Source organism: Mercenaria mercenaria, chromosome 12 (genome assembly GCF_021730395.1).
Source record: "Mercenaria mercenaria strain notata chromosome 12, MADL_Memer_1, whole genome shotgun sequence".
Lineage (NCBI taxonomy): Eukaryota > Metazoa > Mollusca > Bivalvia > Venerida > Veneridae > Mercenaria > Mercenaria mercenaria.
The window spans coordinates 74,538,413-74,564,965 of NC_069372.1; the positions used below are offsets into that span (position 1 = coordinate 74,538,413).

Here is a 26,553-nt window from a genome sequence, read left to right on the forward strand (position 1 = left end):
TCCGCCCTTGGGTAGCAGAATTACCATATCCTAAAATGTTTGTTTATAAACAAAAACAATTCAAATCAGTATAAATAAAAAGTGAAAAAAATAGTCCAATATCGGGAGCAGCACAAAAGTTATCCGAATAAATTTGTTTTACACACTTGTAAAAAAGTTCTGTTAGCCAATCAAATTGAAGGAAACGGTCCAAAAAAGAAACAAAGACAATATAACTACCTTTACGACTCTTTTGAAATGTTCAAATCTTCTTAAATCAACTTTTGCTACATTACTATGGACTAATATGCCTTTTGTTTGAACATGTGTTTAATACACCTGCATTTCTACTATTTAATGGTTTCTCTTTGTTCTCCTTTAGACACCCTTAGCAAAAATCAACATACAGTAAAAACCAAAACATGTCCAAAGTGTGTGTAATTGTAAGCCGATGTATCATCATTTGTAGCGACATAATTGATAAAAAATCAACTTGAGTTACCCGTTATCATTATAATCTTTGTATTCGAGAAACAAAAAAAAAAACGGATTGATATTCAAAGGAGTACATAGTCTACAACCGCTTAACTATTCCATAATTATTGAAATATACATTGTAAGTGGTTTTAAAAAGAGTGCAGTCACACTATGTCAACATGAATGGCTTTATATATAAGTTTATTACAAAAGAAAAGAATTACAAATGTTTAGGGTCACAAAATACAAACTATGCGTTGTGATAGGTTGGTATTACTGCATTGTCTATGAGAAAGGTAGTTATTGATCCATTCTAAGTACCTATTTGTAAGCGATTCGCAAGATTATGTATCTGTCACATTATAGATTTGTCCTTTCGGCCTAAATAAAATAGAGAAACATTGCCAAAGATTTCATGCAAGAAATATTTATCATAGTTACCAGAAAAAGGCATATCGGTAACAAATCACCCTTTGATAAAAAAAAACGTTATGAAACACGATAGTGATCTAGAGCAGCCTATTTAAGCTTATTATGGCATTTTAACGATTGCCACGATTTCTTTTAATCAGGCAGTCACTTTCACATTCTGCTTTGTTTTAATCAAGGAAGTGTCGCATTTTTTTTCTGTTTCAATTGAAAAGCAATGAAGCAGCCAACTGTATAGATAACCCCTTGTTATAATTCGATATATATAATCTAAATTATTTTAGTATTTTAAGTATTCTATAGCACAGAAAATCAGGTGTTATTAGGGTAGCAAGGCGTTTTCGTCTTAATAAAATAATGTGCATTTTTTTTAAATAGATCATCTTGAATTCTGAATGCTAAAGGATTACTCTGCTGGAAGATAAAACTTAATACTTTTCGACTATTTTCACAATTGATTATGAAAGATGGTGTTGAATAAATGGCGGCATTAGCCTTGAGAAGTCAATATAGTTCATTATAATACAGACTTGACGTTATACAAATCGCGACTAAAATGTGTGAAAACCCTAGCCTTTCTCAGGAAAAAAAATATATTGTATATAATTATGAAGTGACTGTAGGATGACAGATGTAAGAATGAAGCGGACACCTCCTGTCGAAACATTAATTTACCATTTATTATACTCTATCTATCGATGTGTCCGAATGTTTCAACAACAAAATACTGAAGTAATAACTAGTTATGTCTGACAATCCCGACGAAGCAGCTTACTATCTCCGTTTCATTTCCATGTACATTGACCTTGGAACAGAAACAGTTTTGAAAGTGATGTTATATTTCACCCCAGACAAAGATGTTCAAGCGTATTTGCAATCCAAATCTAAAAAGTTACATTCTTTAAAAAGAAAAAAAGTTCTGAGTGATATTGAGTATTCTCTTGTAAGTGGTAACCGTGTACATCAGTTTGATATATCACTTCTTATAACTTTACTGACAAATTTGTACCGAAAGAAGCTGGCACGTAGTAATTGGACATCGCTACCAGATGCAGAGGACCACTCAATTGGGGCCGATTTAATTCGGTTACGGCGGATACGAAATTCAATAATTGGCCATCAAACACGTGCAAAGATGCATAAACCTAAATTTGAGCACTTGTGGAATGGAGTAAAGACAATACTAGTAAGGCTTATTCATGAAGTGGAACCAAGATCTGAAAGCAGACTGAAAAAACAATTTGCAGAATATCGCGATAGAGAATTAGATGCTGGAAATGAACAAGGGCAAAAATACCTTGCCACATTGAGAGAATGGTGGGATAGTTGTGAGGAAATACGAAACATACAAGAGAAGGTAACTTGTGAAACATTAAATGGAGTGGTACATATCAAGTATATCAGTTTAATGTAAGAGTATAATATCTACAATGAAAAAACGAACAATTTTTGCCGGAATAGAAAAGTTGATTCTACATTTCTATTTCACACGATCATGTTTTTATTTTGTGTTGTTCTTTTGTTTTGCGTGTGCTAGGAAATAAATAATTATTTTTTTAAATATCAAAACTTCCAAGTAGACCCCCAAATAGAATGCCGAAATTTTTTTTTTGCGAGTTCTAAATTTGATGAAATTCAAAGCTGCAAACCCATACTTAAACTCATTTGATCAAAAATAGAACTTAATATAATATGGCCTCTATAAATGAAAAGTAAGCAGGCTGATTTTAGGTCTATTTGAAGCATATCTGCACAAATACAAAAATGTAATAAATATTTTTGTTAAATATTTATTTGATAGAGGTTTTCTGTGCTTTGCATATCTCTCATTTAACTGCAATAACATGTGTCTGGAATGCACTTCACAGAGATAATGTCCTGTATAGCTTGAACATGGTTGAAAAATTTAGTCTAGGTACTTGAAGCTAGTTGCCAAAGATTTTATTTCATATATCATTGTCCATACACTAAAATTAGTGTACTGGTACTGATGATAAACCAGAACAGAAAATGAGGTTTTTTACCTGTAACATTTTTATTTCTGCCAATTGTAATGAATGGTCGGTATCAAATAAAGCTTAACCTTTGTTGAAACCTTTACATAATTCAAATTTACATTTAGTAAGCAAACTTATACAAAGTGAGGTCCTGAATGGGGTATGTAAAATGGGGACTGTATGAATGTTGACTGATGATAAATTCGAACACTTTGACATTTACAAAATTTTCCTCATAGAATTATATTGAAACTTTCCCCCAAAAAGCTGCAACAGTCATTCCTGATCAAGTAATGAAAAGTTACCAAATGCCAGGCCTTCATGTTTCGACATTGAGCATGGGCAAAAACATCCTCTTCCCCAGTAATTTTGGACAAATAATGTTTCTACAAATAAATGTAAGTCATTTATTTATACAGAATATTTACCAATTTTGTTTTTGTTTTCACCAGTTGGTGTTGTTAGTGGAAACTATTGAATGGTGTGTTCAATTTTATAATTAATCGAATGCAACCGAATAATTCCAAGGTGGTCGACCTTATCATCTGTCCGAGTTATCATCAGTACCAGTATATATAACGTATTTAACTTTAAGGTAATATACAACTTTCTTTTTTCTAATATAAACGCAGGTTGAAGAGTTACTGAAGAGAACTCAAGGTAAGTGTAAATTTAGTGCATACCAATATGTCAGCATTTGAAATCTCATATATGTAAATTGTGCCGTTATAACAGAACCAAATAATGATAGAAAGTCTCATCTGTCTAATCAAATGACATCAGCCATTACTCAGCTGAGGAGGAATTAGAACAACTAAAAGAATTTAATAATCATATGTTATCAACTTAGATGAGGCATGCCTTTAGGATTTGTTTCGCATAATTTATGCTTCATTTAAAAAAACGGAGGTATGTCGTCTTTGTTACCAAATTTTGCTGAGTGTTTGCCCCACTCATTATTACGCCCTGCTAAACTGGGTATAATTGCTTTGGTACTGAACAACTGATGCCGAAGACTTATGAATACTTTGAAAGCATTCACTAGAACGGTTCCATAGAATCTTGCTAGCGTGTAAAGTGAAAAAAGGTGCAAATGCTGCCTAAAAGTTACCTAGTAAATATGTGTTCAAGTAGCTTCTGAGAAACATGCCTACATGCATTATTTTTAACAATATAATCAGGTATAAGGGGCAATACTTTTGACAAAATCCATGCTCCTATACATTCAATGTTCCTGTACTATCCAACCGTTTCAGGGACGTAGACACTTCCATGCGCGTCCATCCGTAAATTAAATTTTAGATGAAACAAAAAGGAAATCAAGAAAATTTGAGATAAAAAAAAATAACAAAAAGCCAGGAGTGAAAAGCAATGTTAAAAAGCATGCTCACTGTTGTTTTTATAACGGGCTGATATATGTTCGAAACCGAGCTTGTGTCAGACGTTAAACGTGAATGCTTTGCTCTTTTCCCCCTCCTGTAAAACTAACACAGAAGAAGACATTTAAGCTGAAATGTACATGTTTTTATTTTTCATATTACGTAAGCTTAAAGATTATGCTTATTACCTCAAGCATAATACAAGGTTGTTGTAATGTGCTAATTACTTTCGAGCAGAGAAAACAAGAATAAATGCCTTTTTAAGTTTTCAGTTTCACAGAATTACCACTGACTTAAATCGAATGACGGCGTACGAGGAAAGCTAGAAGAACATGCATTATGCTCCTAAAGCCCGCCTAAGTGCTGATAAGAAGCTTGCATTAAATTGGCACACTCCTTAGTGTTAAAAACAATCAATAATGATGTTCGAACGAAGCGAGCAAGCAATTCTTAGCCCCTAAGCTTTTAATTGCATACAGAAAACGTAAGAACGAACACTAACATATTTTACGTGGGGGCTGGGAATGGTGGGCGAGGGCTGCGGACCGGGTTAACAAAATGCCAGAAATTAAAGAAAAGTCAAAAGCTCTTGAAATATTGATTACGGTATCATTTTAAGTTCATACTCCAGAATGAGAATTTTGACTAATCTGGGGCTTGAATTAAATAATTCCATATTTGATTACGGGTTCATATTCTAAAACAGGAATGTGTGTTTGTTCAGTAAATCATTATGATTTTAGAATTTTCTTATTTCAATTAAACCAGTTTTGTAGTTTTTAAGAATATCCCGGCTTTCTTATTGCAAAGAAACCATTTTAAGTGTACCATGTACATTAAACCAAAATAAAACTTTAAAAAAAAATGACAGCCAATAGCATATTCACTTTTAAAAGCAGGTGACACGCTGAATTAAACAATGAGCAGTTTTATGAACTTTAAAATTGCAATGTTAGTATGGTATATAACCTCACTTCCTGAATATGTTTGAATTTTAAACAAATTTCCATCGTTAATCTCTTCCAGACTTTAGTCAGTTCTTTACAACAAAACAGAAGAGCTACTGCCGTTACGTTAAACTATTGTATGAAGGCGGACGTTTGGTATTGCAGGGCATTCTAGACAAAAACGTATCGGAAAGTGAGGAAGGATTTGAAACAATTTTGTTAAATAATCAAGATAAGCTCAGGGCAGATTTCAAAGATGAAGCTCTATACAGAGAGGTATTCCCAGAGATTGATGATCAAACTGTTAACACGGACGTAAAAATGTGGGACATTTTGACTCTTGCGAAAATACTGATTAGCGTTTTCAATGTTGATGACAAGAATATCAGAACGATCATTGAAGCTAGAAACCGATGTTCTAACATGACAATGATGGACCCTGACAATGTTTCACTGAGCTTTGAATGTGAATCACTTATTTGTTGTCTCAATAAACTTTCTACAAAGTCAGACAAATGCATAGAGGAAGAGTGTGATAGAATCATTGAAACGACAAAAGAAGAATCGATTGACGATTTTACAAACTGTCATGAAAAGTGCTTTGAACAACTGAAGATTTTTGAAAATGCGTACAAAGGTATACGTCTGTTTTTATGATAATTTAAGAAATGTTTTGAAAAAATATATAGTAACTTGAGTAGATTGAAACTATAGTTTCACAGATATAAGTCACCAGATTTTTTTCAATTGAAATAGTCAAAAAGGTTTTAACAATGAACGTGTATGCTGAAGTTCTGTTTTCTGTTTTAATGCAGCAACCGTTGCGAAACTGAAGGAGACTGTGAAAGAAATGGACGATATAGGGGTACCGTTTATGAAGGACCATGGTACGACAGCCAAGTTTCTGACTTTTCCTTATTCAAGGTTGAATTGTATAAGTTAATATTGACTTACATTTTATTTGTAAGTGAGGATTCTGGTCGGCAGTTATGAAATTTACGCTCTCATTTACTATATTTGAAAAACACATATAGATTATTACACTAAATCTGTACAGCGATTCATTTTTCCATTACACCTTGTAGATAGCATGCTAAATTTGATACGCCTTAAACATGATGCACTAACTTATGGTCATCAAGTACACAAAATAATTATATTAGCATAATAAAGTTATTTAGAATGTTTATATTTTCCAAGCTCGAAATGAGAAATGTAGCATAAAATAAGATACTTATTCATTAAAGTCCTAGAACTACAAATGATGACACTCGGCAGCAGCATCGAAAAGAGAACAACTGCAGAAGAAATACTAGAAACTGTCTGGCAGACAGCTCTTGAAATGTCCGATAGTCCGGCAGAATTTGGAGCTGTAAGGGGAGCTGTGGACAGAATATTGGAAAATATAAAGTCGATCCCAGGTTCAAGGATTGAAAAGATAGAGAGGCACTGCATACTTTTGCAAATAAGATGTTATTCGTGGAGAGGTATACTCAGCACAATAGAGTATTTTGATGGCAATGATTTCTGCAGTCACCTCACAGATGTTTCCATAGAGCTAAGCCTATTTTGTGACACACCGTTGGCTTTACAAGGGCATTTTACAATGGAATGCCTGTTTGACGTGTTGGAGAAGAAGCAGCCTTCAGGTGAGAGTAGAAAAGGATAATTCACATAATATAATAAAGAAATAATGTTATGATGAATAACTTTGTCTATCTATAAAGGCCGATATATCTCCAATTTACCATTCGCACCTATAGTGGTATATGTCTGCCACGAGATAGGTTGGTAAAAAAACTTTTTCTGAAAAAATATCTCAATAGCCGAAAGGTTTCCGCCCGGAAACATTGCTGCGATGATAATCATTTTTATCGCAATACTCTTTCGTAAGTTCCCTAGTAACCATTTATTAGCTACATAGCTATATCGATACTTTCCAAAGTTCTATTGATACAGATTTAGAACTTTGTCTGAAAGTTTATCTCAATAGTATGGTAGAACGTTTCGCCCACGGGATTGCTAGGTAGCTATCGCAATACTTAAAAATTATCACGATGGAGATAAGATTAACAAAATATTTAGAAAATGTTTTGTTGCTGAAAAGATTTTTTTTCTAGAAAGTTTACAGTATTATCGTGATAGCTACTTAGCTATCTTGTTGCAAAATATGACCACTATACAACAGCCTAAGGTTTCCTACAAATAAAATGCAAATCTCGAATGCAATAATATTTTCCGGAAACGTCCATTTTGCTGGAAGATCAAGACTAATATTATAATAGCTCCCAAGCACCCCTTGGCAGTCTCGAACATTAACGCAAAATTTTGCGCTCAAACATTTTTAGGCAAAAAGAAGAAACTATTATTGCTTGCTGAAATATTTTCAGAAAATAGGGACCTATCTCGAAACAGACATATACAACCATACGCATAAAGTCTGCTATATTTTCGCTTTTTTTTACTTCAGAAGTATTTTGTCATACATTGATTAATAAATATATTTAATTATTCAAGTTAGTTCAGTATATGTTATAAAATAAATATACACATCATATTCTGAAACAACATATAAGATTTACTTTCTTCATCATTTTATTTTCTGACTTTGTAACTGTAAGGTAAAAACATTGCATTTATATATTTATTGTGTCTTACAAATTTGTTTTATATGCTTGAATTTCAGGTTATATTCAAGGCAGACAGCATTCATATTTAAGTGTACCAATTAGGTGTTCGTCTGCAGAAGGCATGCGCAAAGTTTTGACAGGTTTGGGAGACGAAAGTACGAACAATAGTGTCAATATGTTAGCAGATGCACTTTCATATCACTGCGGCGAGAGGATATCTTTGAAAATAGACACTGACCTTAAAGAATTTACTAACACTGGGGTTTTTATTCAAACGGGTATAAAGCATATTTGTTCTTTATTAACGTAAGAAATTGTAAAACAGAAAATTGTACAAGCGAGGTGAAAGTGAAGAAAAAAACGTATATTAATGGTAAGCGATGCTAAACTCAAAAGATCTTCTGAGGGAAACTGCATATTTGTTTCAGACATTTCTTTAAATAATATTTTGAGTTATAGTATTCAAACATAACAGGTCGATTGTCATTGATAGGAGACACTACTATTTTAGGTCGATAGGCCACATGTTTAAGTAATAATGACTTTAAAAATACAAAAATAATGTTTCGATCGAAAACAAAACTGCGTAAACATACCCGCAACAAAATAAATATACTGATTGCCTGTGGTCAGTTATTCCTGTTTTTAAGAGTTAAGGAGGTTAAAGGTTAAGAGCACAGTAACTGTGGTTGACAACGGTTTCGATCAATAACTGGAAAACGCATTTGTCCTTGGCTACCAAACATCACAGGGTATTTACATGTCGTGAGAAAATACACTTTGAGTTTTAAGATGAAGGTACTGAGACTAAAACTATGATACTTAACTATGTTTACTCATTTAAGAATATATGGAGTGCAAACGAATATATATAGTGCAACAACTATTATGAGTGAAGCGGTGGTTAGTGGTTAAAGGTGTTGGCCTAACAAACCCGAAGGGTCAAAAGTTCGTGCCCTACTGGGGTCGCTACCACACCTTATATGACATTTCTTTATCTATATATTTTTTCTAGGCAAGGCATATAATACATTTTCATACTATACATTTTTTTATTTTGTAGGGGAAGATGCCAGTTTCCACGTGATAAATTCAAGTCAAACGAACGAGAAGAGATGCGAAGAAATGAAATACAGTGCAAGTCGAGGTAAACCTTTATTACAGTTTCATGGAAGGTCGAGTTAATACAACATAATTTGTAATTTAACGACATAAAATGGTCTCATACTGCAAATGGTCTCTTAATTAACGTGTATTGCCAAGTTAGTTTGGCTGTATTTACGTGTTTGATATACTTGAATTATAATTAAGATGAGTATTTTAGCTTTTGTAACAGAAAAAGCTTTTGTTACTGATCTATTTTAGAAACAATATATTGTTGATAACTTGACACCTTTCACTGAATTTAAAGTGCTAAGCGCCACTAATAGATTGTAACTAGTTTTGATTAATTTACATGCTTTTCATATAGGTTTCAAGTGTATTAATATTTTTCAAATCTAAAGTGTGTAAATAAAAACATTTGAATTTTCACTCCGAATAGGTGTAGGCTGATAGTATTCTCCTCATGTTGATAATGTCTACTTTTCCACTCGGGAGCAATATGTTATATACTCACATCAAAGCTTTGTCATCATTCAACTCAATAATAGGCTTAGGATGTTTTCTGTAGAGATTATTTACATGTATTGACAATGTTTCCTAAAACCAGATGCTTCTAGTAAGGAATAAACATCTGTCACGTATGTCTCATTATGTTGTATTCGAAATAATTAAACAAAAACAAATTGATCAGTTTGAACCTATTTATCGAGTAATTAAAAAATAAACACAACTTTAATATATGATTTGAAAATTAAATTGCCATTTCACATTTGTATTTTTCATTTAGATTTGTAATCTTCAGGTGTAGTAATCTTGGATTTGGTCTGGAATCGTCTTTTCTTCCCTCTTTCTCTCTAAAATTCGTTTACTTTTATACTGATTGAACAACATAATATCTTATGAAACAGTATATGTATTCTGAACTTATTACATACTCGTTTCTATTCCCCGTTAAGTTACATTGGTAAAGGAAACGTCAATATTTTCCCATACACTGACGCCGGAATTTCATAGCGGGTGCCTGACGTAATTCAGTGTGTGTTGTTGCATTTTTGTTCTATTTAGTTCAATATTGTCAATCCTATTCAGGCTATTGAACATATTTATGATATTAACATAATATTTATACGTGTAGATGCGTATGTAATAAAAAGGTTATTATCTTTGCATCGGGAAATATGCATTAAGAATATTGCGCTCCTAAAGTCGCACAATATTTCCGCTGAAGAACTCGTGCATTTTTCCCGATACAAAGCTTATAACCTATAAATACTTGTCTTTTACTGTATCTGTATAATAAGAGACTTCACGTTTTGAACGTAAGTACAAATGTACTTCGAAAATTTCGAATTTGGTGTAGCTGCACAAGCATGACAAAAAATCTTGCCAAAAACAGAAATAGCTTAAGAGTCAACATTTTGATACAGTGTGACGCGTGTATTATTATTCTTCAAACATTGTTCAGAATATAATCACTGACCTTTATGCGTCTACTTTTATCGGTGTAAATCAAAATTCTTTAGAAGTTTTAAATCTACGAAGACAGGTTGTATATAATTACATTTCTCAAAACAGATTTTGAAAGACAACTGTAACATATACCTATATCTCACCCCCAACTAGTAAAAATTTCTTTTATTTCTTTCGTAAATGATATAGTTTTCAATTAAGGTGCTATTTTTAGCCATAATAAATCACTCTACTTTCAAAATATAATTATGTAAATGTCTGCATTTTCAGTAGTTTAACGGTAACCTTATGATCCCATCACAGTACAATCAGTGACCTCTCCAACTGGTTTTCAATATCTATTTGTGCTTGAAAGAAAAGCAGTAATTTAATATAAAAGTATTTTTCCGACGTGTATTAAAGTTATTAGTTAAAGTCCTCAAACAGATAACCTAACACATTCAATAGGTAAGTGTTTAAACTTTTGCTGCTGTCAATTGCCATTTACCTCAACGTTGTACAATATATTATTTAAAACAGTTAATTGTTATAGAAAATCGAAAAAAAAATATATGCAATAATAATAATAAAATCTACAATATTGATATAAGTGTTAGAATCCTTGCAAAGTGCACCAAAAAGATTCGTTTTCTTGGTTTTCCTTTTTTTTATATTTCTTTCATTATGAAGCATTGACTGGAGGGGATAAAGAATAACTATATAATTACAAATTTCAATTTGATTAGGACTATAGGTTGAATTGTTTGTATAAGAGTTTTATGTATAATAAACTTAGTCTATATTCCAGGTACTCGGAAAGATCAACCGACTATTACAAAGCCACTAAAAAATAATCCGAGCATTCCAAACAGAGATATGGTAAGTAAATAATATAGCCTACTCTATGTACAATCAATTAATTTAAGAAACCATACATTGATATATTCAGTAAAACACTATTTCCTTCATTGTTTTATAGACTGAAATCGTCTAAAATGATTCACTTATTATTTTTACCAAGTATTTTTCAAAACAAATAAACTAATACCTTCTTTTTACTGGATATACTGTAAATTTTCTATTTTAAAATCTTGCCTTTATAATAAAGACTTACAGAAAGAACAAAATTATTCATTCTACAGGTAAGTGTATATCGAAAAACTTGAGTCAGTTGAATCTTTCGTAATGTTAAACATAAATTCTGCTTTTTTCAAATTTAGAATAGCGGACTTGATGAAAAGGACACCCTTACCATACATAAACTAAGGGAAGAGTTAAAAAAGAGTAAGAAAAAAGTGCATAGACTTCAAACGGAAATAAGGCTGCTGAAAAATCAGCTTGAAGAATCACAAGAAAAATCGACAGTGTCTGAAGAAAGAGCTCAAGAACTTTCAAAAGTAATATTAGAGAAGGATAAAGAAATAGAAGATCTTAATGTCGCTGTTGAGAATCTAGAGAAAAATCTAAATGAATCTACATGTACTTCTCAGAAATCCTTAGAACAGTTACATGAAATCCAGAATAAGCTTGAGGCCCACACTAAAGCCGTGCGAAGTCTAGAGCAGAGCTTTAAAGATGACATTAAAAATTTGCAACATCAAGTAGAGAAAATGGACAAGAGACAGGAAGAAAGTCAAAAAACAATAAACTTCATAGCAAGCACTTTAAATGAACTTATTAAGAAAGAGAATCCGCAGCAGCAACAGCAACAACAACATGGAGAAGGATGTGGAACTACTTTGCCTGACATAGTTAACTCATTGCAACCAGGCCGCATCGATACTTCTGCAAAAGGAAAAAAGCATCTAGAAAGACCTATGTGGAAACCACACGTTGGAAAAGCCAACAAATAATTGTTGATAAGATGCATCTCACTTCGTATTTCACGGCATCTGAAACCATTGTATATTGTGATTAATTGTCATTAATGGACTAATATTGTAAACTAGCACTTCAAATCTTATTTTCAATGTTCACCTTATAAGAGGGACAGCAAAATTAATGCGAAACGGACGCGCTGTAACTAATAAAGTTGATCACTGGCCACATACTGTATGATTATATAAAGTCAGTAAAATGGCCTGTCTGTCGCTTCTGATTTAACAGGGATAAGGACGTGACTATTTTAATGTATATCTATGCTACTGCTTTCTATTACAAGTACCAACTTTGCTGCAAGATGCAGCAAAAGGAAACTGCGCCAAACAAAGCACTGTGCGTAGTACTGATAAAACAGGAGATGACTTAACGATACTTGTGTCTTTGCTGTAAACCTTAAGCAAGCAGACAATCTGGAGGGGTTTCATGAAGAGAAAAAAAACATTGCCTTTGTAGTGTGTCCAGGATTTTTAATGTTGTATCTAGTGACTTACTTATTGTCTGATCATGACACATATGAGAAATTGACTTTTAAGTTTTAGTATATGGAAAAAAAGGTTCTGTATACACTAGGTTGCTCTATAATTCAGACTTATGTAGATGTTCATCCGAAATGAATGAGTTTCAAAAATTTACTCTGATGATTTTGATAAATGTCTAATCAGGAATGTGGGCCCTACAAGATACGTTCAAGTCAAATAATGAGCAAGGTCTAAGTTTACGATGACTGAAATACAACAAACATCATTTTATCTCACCTAGGGGCGTGAAACGCGCAGTTTAAAAGAAAAAAAGACCATTTAGATTGCCAACTGGCATACCTTAGCATTGAACTTTAATATCTTACCAAAGCAAAATCAAGGACGTGAATAAAGTCCTTTGGAAAATTAGCTATATTTTTATGAAAACTATTTAGAATACATGTCAAGATTTGCTATTTGATACGAGTGTTTGTGAAAGTTACTATTTCAGTCTTTAAAGGTTAAATCATAAAAGTATTAAAAAGTTGATAACAATTAGTTAGTTTGTTGCTGGGGAAAATATTTCATGATGGACCTGTAAATTCTTTACTTGTGGGTAAAACAGGTCTCATAAGCGTAAATACGACTAGCTTCTACTGATTATAACACATAACGTACGATTTGTTGTGAATTAACTGTTGTTGTACTTTTTGTAGTTCAACCGCCACCCTTGTTTAAGAGCAACATTTAAAAAACACGTTTTTTTCATCCTCAAGTAATAAGTAAGTAGACTCGCCCAGTTTAATCAGTCTAGACGCATAATCTAACTCTATACGCCTACTGCACCCGATTTACATTCGGAACATTTTCACGCGTTTCGGGCTTTATCGTATGTTTAACATGGGATTTTTGAACCGTCCAAAGATGTTGGAAATGTTTGTCTCATTTTTTTTTAATAAAAATGTTACTGCTTTCATTGTCTACCACTTTTTTTCCACCCTTGCCTGAAAAAACAGTAATGAGTTTATACACTGTTCAGACAATTGTGCTCTGTTGAAATTTAACCAAACACAAGTTTACCTGCATAAACAGAAAGCATGATATGTCACCATGCGCGGATCCAGAGGGGGGGGGGTTGGGGCCTGCTACATACGACCCCGACATCCCGACATAATTCATATTATTTATCTAAAAGAAACTAAGAATTTTACCTTCAAGAAAGCTTGATTTTATCATTTTCCCAAATTTAACAGGTTAGTCCATAAAACTGTCCCAGAATGCAAAAAACGAATTGCTAAATTTCAAAATTTGTGGGCGGGGGGGGGGGGTCAGGGGATCGGACCCCCTCTGAGAAAATTGGCTGTGTCCGTGCATGGTCACTATACCTGTCCAGTACTGGACATTATGGTAAACGATTCTTTCCTGCACAAATGACAATTTCGCAACTTCTGTCCGGTTTGTACAAATTTCTGGCCGCGATAAACCATTTGACTTGTGGTAGACTTAGGTGGCTATTGGCCTAGTACCACATGCAAACCATACAATTTTGACCTCTAGGCATGACGAAAAGAATGCATAATTACTACAAGGATCACATACCAAAACCACCCAACTCTCCGCCCCTGTCTAAGTTTTACTATGTATTGAGCATATAGGACGGTTATAAAACGAATCTTGTAACATTTCAACGTGTTTAAGATATGAAGATTTGCAACAGTGAAAGTCGATACAGCTTTTTCAATTAGCACCTACTTATGAATCACTGGTATCAATCGGCGATTCTGTAACCATTCTGTCAAATGACACTGGTCCTGACATCTGACGTTCGGTTTCCGACGAAAAATCAATCCCTGCTTTGCACTGCGCATAGCGTACGCGGGTACCAAACTTGGATTTTTATCATAGAAACTAGGAAGTGATAATCCGGTATAATATAGTCCTAAGAAACGTATTAATTTTTGTATCCGGATTATGATATGCACGGTACAAAGCAGGGGTTCAAGTGGCAAGCAAGTGTTACCGTTGTAAGATTCACTGTTGAAAATCTTCTTGTATTAAGAGAATTGATGGTAAAAATGCACTTTTTTAAACACGCTGAAATAATACAAAATCGTTTTATGATCGTCACATATGTTCAGTACATGTTAAAATGCTAAAAATATTCGCTAAACGTAGGCGAAGGAGAGTGGTGTGGGTGGTGGTGGTCCTGGCCCCCAAGTGTCTGTGACAAGGATTAGCTATGTGAATAGAAAAAAACAACATGTAATGGTCAAATAAAAAAATGCCCTGAGAAAAGTGTGACATTTTCTGTGGTGAAATTTGTCAACAAACAGACGATTTCTTTGATAAATTCAAAACCAACAGAGTTTCACAAGGTAGAATATCTTGAAGATGTTACTGCCGGAAAGAGAACAATTTCTTGTACTCATATATATGTGTCAATGTATGGGAAATATATTTAGAAATATGAGAACAAAACAACAAATAAGTCAACTTCAGGACTGTTAGATGCATGATTGTGTTATCTTGTGTAGCATTTAACATAGATAAGTTACTTTTCCATTGTACTGATATAGGATGGATAGGATAAGGATTGACAGTCAGTGTTCACTCAACAATTTCATGATATAAACAGACTATTTCCCTGGTGTAAAGAAGGCTTAGAGTAAGTCTCTAAGTATAGGTGTGGATAAGGAATCATCTCCTTTGCATTTATAAATACTCGGGTTAAATATATCAAAATGAACTTATTTATATATATTATTTATTTGTACATTATTAAGAGATCCAGTTATTGAAAACAAGCTTTCATTTTTAAAGTGAGCCTTTTTAATAACATGAACCCGACAAACAGTTGTTTTCTAAATGACGTCAGCAGAATCAGTGTACTACTCCATATGGTCAGATGACATCTAAATGAAGAAATAAGTCAAATAATTAAAATTATTATAAAAGAATAAAAATGAATATATTTAAATGTATTTGTGTGTTTTTTTGCGCAAAATAAGGCTAATTGTAGCACAGGCAGTAAAAGTCACCATGCAGTTTAACTGCAACTTGCATGCAGCAGTATAATGTGAGGATGATGTCAGAACATTTTGTACATTTCTTCAGATAGGGATTGACTCCTTCTTCGTTGTATCATTGCTAAACTTATAGTTGTTTTTGGACATTTATGGACGATTTAGGTTAATTACAGTGATAGCTGGATTCCAGCAACACACATTATGATACATACAATAGTAAAAGGGAAGTAACTATTTGTCAGAGCAAATACTCGTTGTAAAATGTTCAAATTCAAACCAATCAGAAGAAAAAAGTTCTATAAATAACTCCAATCAAAGCGCACTTCTGCTAAGGTATAAATAGGTAGATGGATGACAGAGAATTCATTCTGTATCCAGCGATTGATGTAGACACATCGATGAATAAACTGACAATTTATCCCAGTACTTTGACGAGGAAGTAATTGCAACTACATTGTCAGTACGGATAAATTATTGAAAAGACGTTTGAAGTCCACAGACTAAAGAAGAGTTGCAGATTTTCAACTAGATTTTGAGCTATAGGGCCAGTGCATAATTTTACCTTAAGGGTAGTTGAGTGCTTTAGACGATAGCAAATATAGGCTGAGCATCGGAAAGCTGAGGCAGAGACAGAGACAAAGGTTTTAGTATGTACCGAGACAGTGGGAGAGTTCAAGCTTATGTACAAGGTTCAGCGTTATAGGCAAAGTACATCCGAGACATCGGAGTTATATCTGTATGACAGTTAAATGCTATACGTAATAAGATATGGGCGCTGAGCAACTGGGAGTCAGGGCAAACATATTGATTGAGTTGCAGCTTCAATTAAAGGACATATGCTTAGCATCTTTACGTTAGGATTCGTATGTTGTTGATTTAAAGACACTTCTTGACGGGAACTTCAACAACAAGAGGGCCATAATGGCCCTATATCGCTCACCTGTTATCATTGCACTAAAGGACAAGAAGGTAGAAAAATCATAATCAAGATCAATCAAAAGAATCATGAGAAAATATAGTTGAAATTTTCATGAAGGTACAGATATGTCAAAATACACCTAAAAATTGGAAGTATCCATCCATGTTGTACCACAGAAAAGTGGTCTCGGCTTTTCCCTACGGCCAATAATGAAAAAGTTACTAAATAAGCTATTTATAGTAAAATAAAAGGGAAGTAATTAAAAAAAAATATTGTAAGTGATCAAAAGAAGGATCTGCCAAATAAAAGCAAGAGCACTGCAATGCAACGCAAATGCAGTGCAATTTACACACAAAACAAAGTCATATGACCTTTGACCCCTAAGCGTGACCTTGACCTTAAAGTGAGCCATCCGAAACATGCGCTCTGCACATTGTTTCAATGAGGTGAACATTTGTGTCAGGTTTCTTTGAAATCCTTTGAGGGGTTCAAGAGGTACAGAGAGGAATGGAAATTGCTATCCAACAGACAGACAGACAGACGGACACCCAGGCGATAACATTATACGTCCCTTAGGGCATATAAAAAGGAATCGAGATCTTATGGTGATACAATTTGTGTGCAAGTGTGGTTAAAATCAAATCATAAATGAAGCTGCTATTGTGCAGACAAGGTCAAAATAGCTAATTCTGGCCCTTTCAGGGGCCATAACTCTGGAACCTATTACGGGATCTGGCCGGTTCAAGAAAGGAACCAAGATCTTATGGTGACACAAGTTTTATGCAAGTTTGATTAAATTCAAATCATAAATGAAGCTGCTATTGTGCTGACAAGGTCAAAACAGCTAATGTTGACCCTTTCAGGGGCCATAACTCTGGAACCCATAAAGGGATCTGGCCAGTTCAAGAAAGGAACCAAGATCTTATTAAGGTGATACAAGTTGTGTGCAAGTTTGGTAAAAATAAAATCATAAATAAAGCTGCTATTGTGCAGACAAGGTCAAAATAGCTAATTCTGGCCCTTTCAGGGGCCATAACTCTGGAACCCATAATGGGATCTGGCCAGTTCAAAAAAGGAACCAAGATCTTATGGTGATACAATTTGTATGCAAGTTTGGTAAAAATCAAATCATAAATAAAGCTGCTATTGTGCAGACAAGGTCAAAATAGCTAATTTTGGCCCTTTCAGGGGCCATAACTCTGGAACCCATAAAGGGATCTGGCCAGTTCAAGAAAGAAACTAAGATCTTATGGTGATACAAGTTGTGTTTAAGTTTGGTAAAAATCAAATCATAAATAAAGCTGCTATTTTGCAGACAAGGTCAAAATAGCTAATTTTGGCCCTTTCAGAGGCCATAACTCTGGAACCCATATTGGGATCTGGCCAGTTCAAGAAAAGAACCGAGATCTTATGGTGATACAAGTTGTGTGCAAGTTTGGTTAAAATAAAATCATAAATGAAACCACTATCGTGCAGACACGAAATATTATTATATTTATATGTTATATATAAGAATATGAAATTTTGGGAATACCCTCAATGGTAATGCATTTCGTTTTTCTGTATATATTCGGCATGTATACTACTTCAAACAAATCATTATTTCTAGTGTTTAAAAAGCAGAAAGTTGTAAAAAGTAAAATGAAAGCCATTAATATTTATACATAGGTATTTAAAATCATAACAAGTTGCTTGTCTAAGACACAGTTTGCAACGTTTGACAGCTATGGTAAGTACGTAAATTTACAATGTCAAATGATTCCCTGTCCAGATAAAACGCATGCTTAAACAAAACACATCTACATACTTCTGGTACCTCACTGATTCAGGTAACTACAAGACAACAAAACATAAAGCAGCTGACCATATAAATTATACGTTATGCATTATTACACACTTAAAACCACTACTTTTAATATTGCACACAAACGTATACTGTTCAAGCCAATAAGGGAGATAATCAAAATTCTAACACGACCAGCAAAAGACCTACATACATGTAGAGCAAAATCTATCTCTGCAATAAACCTATCCGCTTGCAATGACGTCATCCGATCCATATGTGTAACACGGTCTTAAAAAGTAGTTACCATTTTTTTCTAACACTGTTGATAAATGTACTGGTATGTCATGTTAGAATCGAAATAATAAGTTCCCAAGTGTGATTTATCGTAGAATATCCCGAGTTTTTCGTTCATATGTAAACAATATATCACTTGGGCCTATGACCTTAGTAATATATTCTTAGGCATAAGAACTAAAAACACAATTATTATTCTACGATAAACCACGATTGGGATATTTCTTAAACAATGCTTTAATACATTTAACAATATTTCCTACTGTGCTAGCTGGAGTTCAAAACAAAAATGAGGCAACCACATTAATTACGAAAGAAAGATAGGTATGTACTTTACTTAAATACATATACTTAATCTTTAAATTCTATAAACTACCTGTAATTTTTGTTATGTTTTGATTCAACATAATGGAATATTTTGAAGGAGAGACAAAGGAGGAGTGTTAGACCTTTAAATAGATTGACGTCATACTGGCTTGATATATGAGATTATGCGATAAAGTATGGAGACCATGTGCACAGACATGACATAAAGTGAAATATTATTTATTTTACAGTCATCCCTTATGAGTGGGCCTTCCACACTTAGTGTATGAAAACCCTACATTACTTCCAGTTTTGCTTTTTTTATAAGGGTTGGTATTAGGTAGGTAGGCAATCGATACCCTTCATTTAATCAACTGAAGGCTGAGCACTGATCTTTCTTCAAAACTGTACGACATGCCTAACGGAACTCAAACCTTTAGCCACCCGATTGCAGGGCAGGTGTCTCATTCATAAGACCGACGTCAATAGAGGGGGATCGTTTGTGCAAGCAATTAATACGCTCAGTGGAAAAGGTCCCAGAGCTATGAACTTGTTATTTAACGTTACAAAGAATTTACATACACCGATTCACATAATGTTTAACTTGTTTGATTCATATGTATCTGGCAATTTCGATCTATAATTGAGAAGTATGGGGTTTCCTTAAGGCAGAAAATATAGAACGTGTACATAAGAAATTTTGTAAATGGTTACTAAATGTAAAAATGACTACTAACACTTTATCCTTGTATGCTGAATATGGTAGATTTCCTTTATATCTTGAAAGGCATGTTCGTATTATTAAGTATTGGTTAAAGCTGAATAAATCTAAAAGTGAAAAATGCATTCTCTATCATATAGTAAAGAATCAAAGATATAGTATATAACACAATCAAAATGTCAGTAACTGGACATCCAAAGTGCGAAAATTGTTGCAAGACCCGGGTTTGAAGAAATTTGGTTATTTCCGGAATCTGTAATTATCTATAATGCCAACGTACCGACTGTTGTTTATACCGTTGATGTACATTTGTCACGATTGTTATACATGTATTGGGCGATGTAAATGAACACTCTCACACGTTTTGACAAGTTTTGACTGTATTGACATGTATTACCATTTCTTTGTGTTTGCATGTTTGTAAAATTGTATTATTTATGACGATGGGCTGTTAGGCTTAAGTCTTAATAAACTGTATGTTATGTTCTGTTCTGTCAATATGTGTTTATGTATCGCCGAAAACTTCAATACTGCTGGCTGCATTATAGGGTGATTGTATGGTCGGCTGAATCCTTCCAAAATATGTAATTCTCTTAGTAGATGGTTGCAATATATATTGCGAAACATCAGTATTTTTGTTATAATTTATTCAAGACATAAGTAACAGAACCATGTTTTATATAATTAAAACTACAAAACTAATTTTGGCCCATGTATAGGACCAAACAGTAGGTTGATATACATTTTTAATGCAAACGTAAACGTTTAAATAATAATAAATCATAGCGTAGAAATTTATACGTCTAGCGGAATAGTTTAGTGTGTACGTAGTGTATGTAGTCGTATAGCTTTAATTCTACTCTCCTTATAATCGATGTGATATTTATGTGTAACACCAGAACTTTTACGTTATTTTTATCCTGAAATTTCCTCTATATATATAGTCGATCAGTTACGGTAGCTCTGTCGAATTAACATGACGTCAATATCGCGTTCAAACGAAAGTAGACATGATTTTTCCCTATTAGAATATTGATTTTGCATCATTCTATGTAAACTTGTCTCATTTTGGCTTCTTTAGCTTTTGTTTTTTATTTTCGCATTATTATTTAAGGCATTCTTAACAGCAGGTAAGGTAAGGAAAGGTTTATCTAACGTCGGTTATGGACAAAAATTTCGACAGAAGCTAGAAGCTTGTATCCGACTTAAAATGCTTAAGAAATAATAAGTTCCCAAGTGTGGTTTATCGTAGAATAATCCGTGTTTTGAGTTCTTATTCGTAAGAATATACCAGGAAGGCCGAATTTTGATTCTAACACGGCATACTAGTATCAACAGTGTTAGTAAAATGGTAACTAGTTTTTACGACCGTGCTACGCACCTGGATTGGATGACGTCTTTGCACGCGAGTGGTTTATTGCAGAATAACCCGAGATAGATTTTGCTCTATGTGTATGTATGTTATTCGCTGGCCGTGTTAGAATAACTATAACATACAAACAAACAAAATGTAAATAACAGCATCATTAAAACATAATTAAAATTAATTTTTTAAGATTAAACATTTTGTATAAAAAGATAATAGGTAAGGGTAGATTTCTTCGAAGCACAGAGCATCAAAATCACCGCCCCAGAGCCACGCATTTACATAGTAGGCCCACAACAAAAGAAGCTGTAATGGAAAAATATTTCAAACATCCAACAAGTACATATTAATTTATGCTAAATATTGATGGAGGGGAAGGAAATGGTAAGGGGCGAAATGGGGTGGTGGGGAAAATTGAACAAGGACGAATATACAAGGGAATGCCATGTTCTTTAAAAACTACGGTGCCCCTAAAGTGACATGTTACACACTTTTTTCCACTTAGGTAATGTGAGACTTTTTTTATTTCGTTTAAACGAAATCATTTCGTTTTAACGAAATAACTATTTAAACGAAATCATTTCGTTTGAACGAAATAACTATTTCGTTTAACAATTTAAACGAAATCGTTTCGTTTAAACGAAATAACTAATTCGTTTAAACGAAATGATTTCGTTTTAACGAAATGATTTCGTTTTAACGAACGAAATGTTATTTCGTTTAAACGAAATAGTTATTTCATTAAAACGAAATAGTTATTTCATTAGAACGAAATAGTTATTCCGTTTAAACGAAATAAAAAAAAGTCTCACATTACCTAGGTGGAAAAAAGTGTGTAACATGTCACTTTATGGGCACCGTAAAAAACAGTGTATATTGCTGAACCCTATACATTATATGTCGTCACAAAAAATACACAGTGATCCAACTTCTTGAAACGAACTTTTATTTTGTATTCCAAGACAGAATGAGTGTGCAAAAACAAGGGAGATAACTCTTTCATGTAAGGACGACCGAAAACTCTTTTGTACATACATAGGCTTATTCTCTAACTTTTATGTCTGCTTCGTTTTTTTTCGTGTCAATAAATTTCTAAATCGAAACGCGCTTTTGTTGTTCGTCTGTTGAAAGGTTTAAATTGGAAGCACGTAACGGCTTACTAATATCGCTGGTCGTTATTGACACTTCTATGGTACTGTTGAATACGCCGGGTTAACAAGAACATGATAAGGAGTGAATTTCTAAATATGCAGGTATTTAATAACGTATATGTGTTTTTACCAAAAATAAAACCATAGGCTTAGTGCGAACAGGTGTTTGATCTGTGAAACATGTATGTATGTTTTCGACTGTAAAAATGAACTGATGGAACACTTTGGTATTGGTCAGTATATATATTATTTGTGAGTAGTCAATGTAAACAGAACAGCTTTAGATTTGTTTTTATTCTTGATATAAAGCTAAAAGTTAAAGTACGTAACTTGATTTTGACAATCATTTACCAACAGAAAAGGGCATGAATATTGTCGTTGCTTCTCAACAAAGCATTTTAGTTACAATACTCTTCCCTTTAACGTACATTCATATATGTTTATTCATAACGAAAACATCCAAAGAAATCTCTGTTCAGACAGGGAAATAACATGTTTAGAAATTAGAGGCCTGAGAGTTTAAGTTCAATATTCACACGTGTGTGAAATGCCTATACGAGTAAAAATAATCTTTGATCGTCTTATAGTAGTCTATAATTTAAGGGAGATCAATTGAGGCATATTTATAATAAACGTCATTTAACCTTGAAACTTAAACATTTTATAAAGACACATGAGCAAATATGTTCCTGTTATAAGATACTAAGAAATGTCAATAATCTAAGTTAAGTGTCATTTATGAATCACAACATGAAATGAATATACTTAGTAATGAGCTAATTAGCAGAACAAAATAGAAAGTACATTCTTTTAAGAAAATACTCTTCTTGTTTTGTAATGCACACAGATTAAATATTTATCAGTTATCATCATTTTATAAAGGTATTCAAGCCCTTTGTAATTTGTTTTTACGTTTTTCAGTTTACCATTTTTATCAAAAAATTTGTGAACAGGTGATTTCTATAATTGTGTTTATGTTTTCTAATTGGATACTAGGATAGAAATTTTGTATTATGGACTAACTATGACACTTTTTACCTCAGACTGTAAGTTTGAATATTTTCAGTAGAGATGTTCTGGATTTAGTCTATGAATCTATGTAATAATTTATTTAAAAATCATATAGACTGAAAAGGACTTTTGTTATTGAGAATTTTATTTACACCTAAATTCTGTTTTAAATAAAATGTTCTAAATTGAACACTCTAAACGCGCATTGAATGTACTCAGTTACTTATTTTGAATCATAGTCGTTTGACAGGATTTCACACATAATTTATCAGCATATAATAAATCGGGTATAAAATACAGACAACATGATGAAGTTATAAGCCCCTTAAATTGCGTTTTATTGAATTGCAGTAATATTTCCAAAATGACCATTTAGAGAACTTGACATTTCCTTTTTAACGTTAACAATTATCGGGAATGTCTTTTTTTTAGATTTCAAGAAGCAATTTAAAACTTTGAAATTCCATCCAAACCAGCTTGAAATAGATGCTGATTTATTACAAGTACTATTGTACATACAATAGAGCCTATTTGTCACGTGTGGCATAGCCAAGGAAGTAAATGTAAGGTATGGTACTCACAATACATTTGAAAAAATATTGCATGTTCTTGCAACATTTTACCCATTTCTTAGTCTGTTATCTGTAAAAGATATGTTTGGTATTTTTATTTTAAAACTAACATATATTTCACTATAATTTGTGGTCCTGAAAATGAGCTGTGGATTACCAAAACAGACGAAGTCCTTTCTCTACGAAATGATAAATTAGTTGATCAAGATGGATAGATGGATAGTACATAAAGTATATGTAAGTAAGGCGCGTCAGATGCTTCAGACCCCCCCCCCCCCCCCCCCCAAAAAAAAAAATAGCTCATTGATTTGATCTTATAACTGTCTAGCTAGCCATATACTTCAGACTTCTAAGACAAATTAATTGGTATATATATTTTAACAACGCCGAAAATGATAAAAGCATATAGATCCACTCCTTTTTCGGTATTATGAAACTAAACGCACAGTGATTACGAAACGCTCTTGTCACTTGCATGCAAAGTCAAGCCTCGGCCACAGCCACTAATATTTGTACTAAAACGTCTCATCAAGAAAATTTTTATTTTTCATTTAAACATGAATTCCAGTATTTTTTCTTATGTTATAGTTAGCTATTCGAACTAACAAAGTAAATGTAAGGTTCAGTTAAATAGTTTATAAACACAGTTATTTAAATCAATTAGCAAAAATAAAATGTCTTAAATTGGAAAGAGATATGCCAATATGTGTGTGAAAATATGTAGTTTAAATCTGCGACGTTCCAGTGCTGTTAAGTTTTTATCTCTTTCTTAGACATAACATATTACGAAATGTGATTTTTATTTACATACCATTTACCACACGTACCACCCGCTCATAGCAATAGCCTTGAACGTAAAAAAAGATAACAGTGGGGTGATGGAAATTTATTTTTGTTCCTCGTTGACATACCTATTTTGAATCAATAAACAATCAAACATTCCGACCGAACCATTTATTTCCAAGTACCCGCAAAATTCATCAAGATATTGTCCCTTTTCCGATGGGAAATGAAATGGCAATTCAACATATTTTTCAAATATATAAATTCAAAAGGATTTAAAGTCATTTAACGACTGACTATTGTGTCATTTAAATACCATGCATGCAAAACGTCATGCAGACTTGTTTTGAAAGCTCCTACCCTCGGGTTTTTGCTTAATATTGATGTATATTGTCATTAATTACCAATTACAGTCAAGCCTGTGTTAAAGACCACCTCTGAACAGAGACCACCTGGCTCTAAAGACCACTTGTTTTATTTCCCATTTTAACATTTACAATATATTTTAACCTGTGAATAAAGACCACCTCCCAATAAAGACCACATTTTGACTCTCCCTAGGGTGGTCTTTATAGACAGGTTTGACTGTATATATGACTTTAAATACATTTAACCGTGTTTTGTGTCGTTCTTCAATTGTTTTGAGGACTATATTCATTACAATGTGATTCCCAACAATATAGTAGGGTTATTGTAACAGTATATTAATCTACAATTGTGTTCGTCACGAGACACTTGCATTGCAGATCAATGAACTGCTACAATAACCATAATATATACTCATTATTGAATGCATGGAACAGCAGATGGTTGTGACATGTATCGCGTTCTTTGCTCTCTCACAAATTAATTTATGAATGTTTGCTTGTGGGTCAGCTTATTTATAGTCACTACCGGTGGCCCATACTGGCTATTCTTTAAAAGACTGCTAGTAAGCTGCAAATTAGCAATCAATTTCAATTTAGTGTAAACACAGATGACGCCTAAATGCCTGGACATTTCATAGTCCTTTAGTGTGACAGGTGTAAAGCATCCAACCACTGTTAATTGTTTTTGTTAGAGGAGTAGGGGATCGAACACGCGATCCCAGGAATCTTGGTCGGACAAGTCAGTCAAGATCCATTAAAACTGGTACTATATTCAGTATATTTTACACGTGTAGATATTTTTGAATTGACCATAAATTTTGTGAAATCGCAATTAACATTATTACTAGACTGAAAACACTATCTACGGTAATATAATGTATTAAATTACTGTTTTGAATGCTGTGACGATTTACAGGACGTCGAAGTTCTGTTCTAGTAATTTTGAAAAAGTAATTCTAGTAAGCAGTTACCATAGATATGTACGTATGTAAGGACATGAACACCGCCTATAAATGTAAGTTACTTTCCATATGCTTTCGCTGAAAATATCTTGTTGCGAACATATCAATATAAAGCCAAGAAAGAAGCATGTGCGTTTCATTTTAGGCATTGAACAAGTGCTAGTAATTTTTTTATATTTCTTCTTTCTAATATAGCTCAAAGACTAAAATAATATTTACCACCTAGGCAGTTTTACTGGAGCCAGATATTTTAATCCGTAACAGATTGGTATACGTCCAACCAGTAAAATATTCTTGCAATATTGAGAACACGGTTACACCTCTGCCGACTTCCAAAGGCGAAAGAGAAAAAATTCTTGGGATATGAATTGGCTTCCACCTTCACATGTAAAACCTGTTATTGCAATGAATATATTTCAAACAGAAAATAGAATGAACAAAAAATATCTTTAAAAAAGATGGTCACCCTTATTTATGTGATACGCAGACCGTATTCAGCTCTCTCTGTAAATTGATATCTGTTGGTATTTGAACAGGTTTTTATTATATTTATTAAAC

General features: G+C 33.3%; 1 protein-coding gene across 1 annotated transcript; it reads left to right on the forward strand.

The window, feature by feature from the left end:
* Window positions 1-1,161: 1,161 nt before the first annotated feature.
* LOC123534885 (uncharacterized) lies at window positions 1,162-13,704 on the forward strand. Its single transcript, XM_045317344.2, has 9 exons — window positions 1,162-2,242; window positions 3,515-3,542; window positions 5,288-5,845; window positions 6,024-6,095; window positions 6,456-6,857; window positions 7,895-8,116; window positions 8,902-8,985; window positions 11,200-11,270; window positions 11,612-13,704. Exons 1-9 carry the CDS (start codon window positions 1,631-1,633, stop codon window positions 12,242-12,244), a joined length of 2,682 nt encoding a protein of 893 aa, XP_045173279.2. The 5' UTR covers window positions 1,162-1,630; the 3' UTR covers window positions 12,245-13,704.
* Window positions 13,705-26,553: the final 12,849 nt, after the last annotated feature.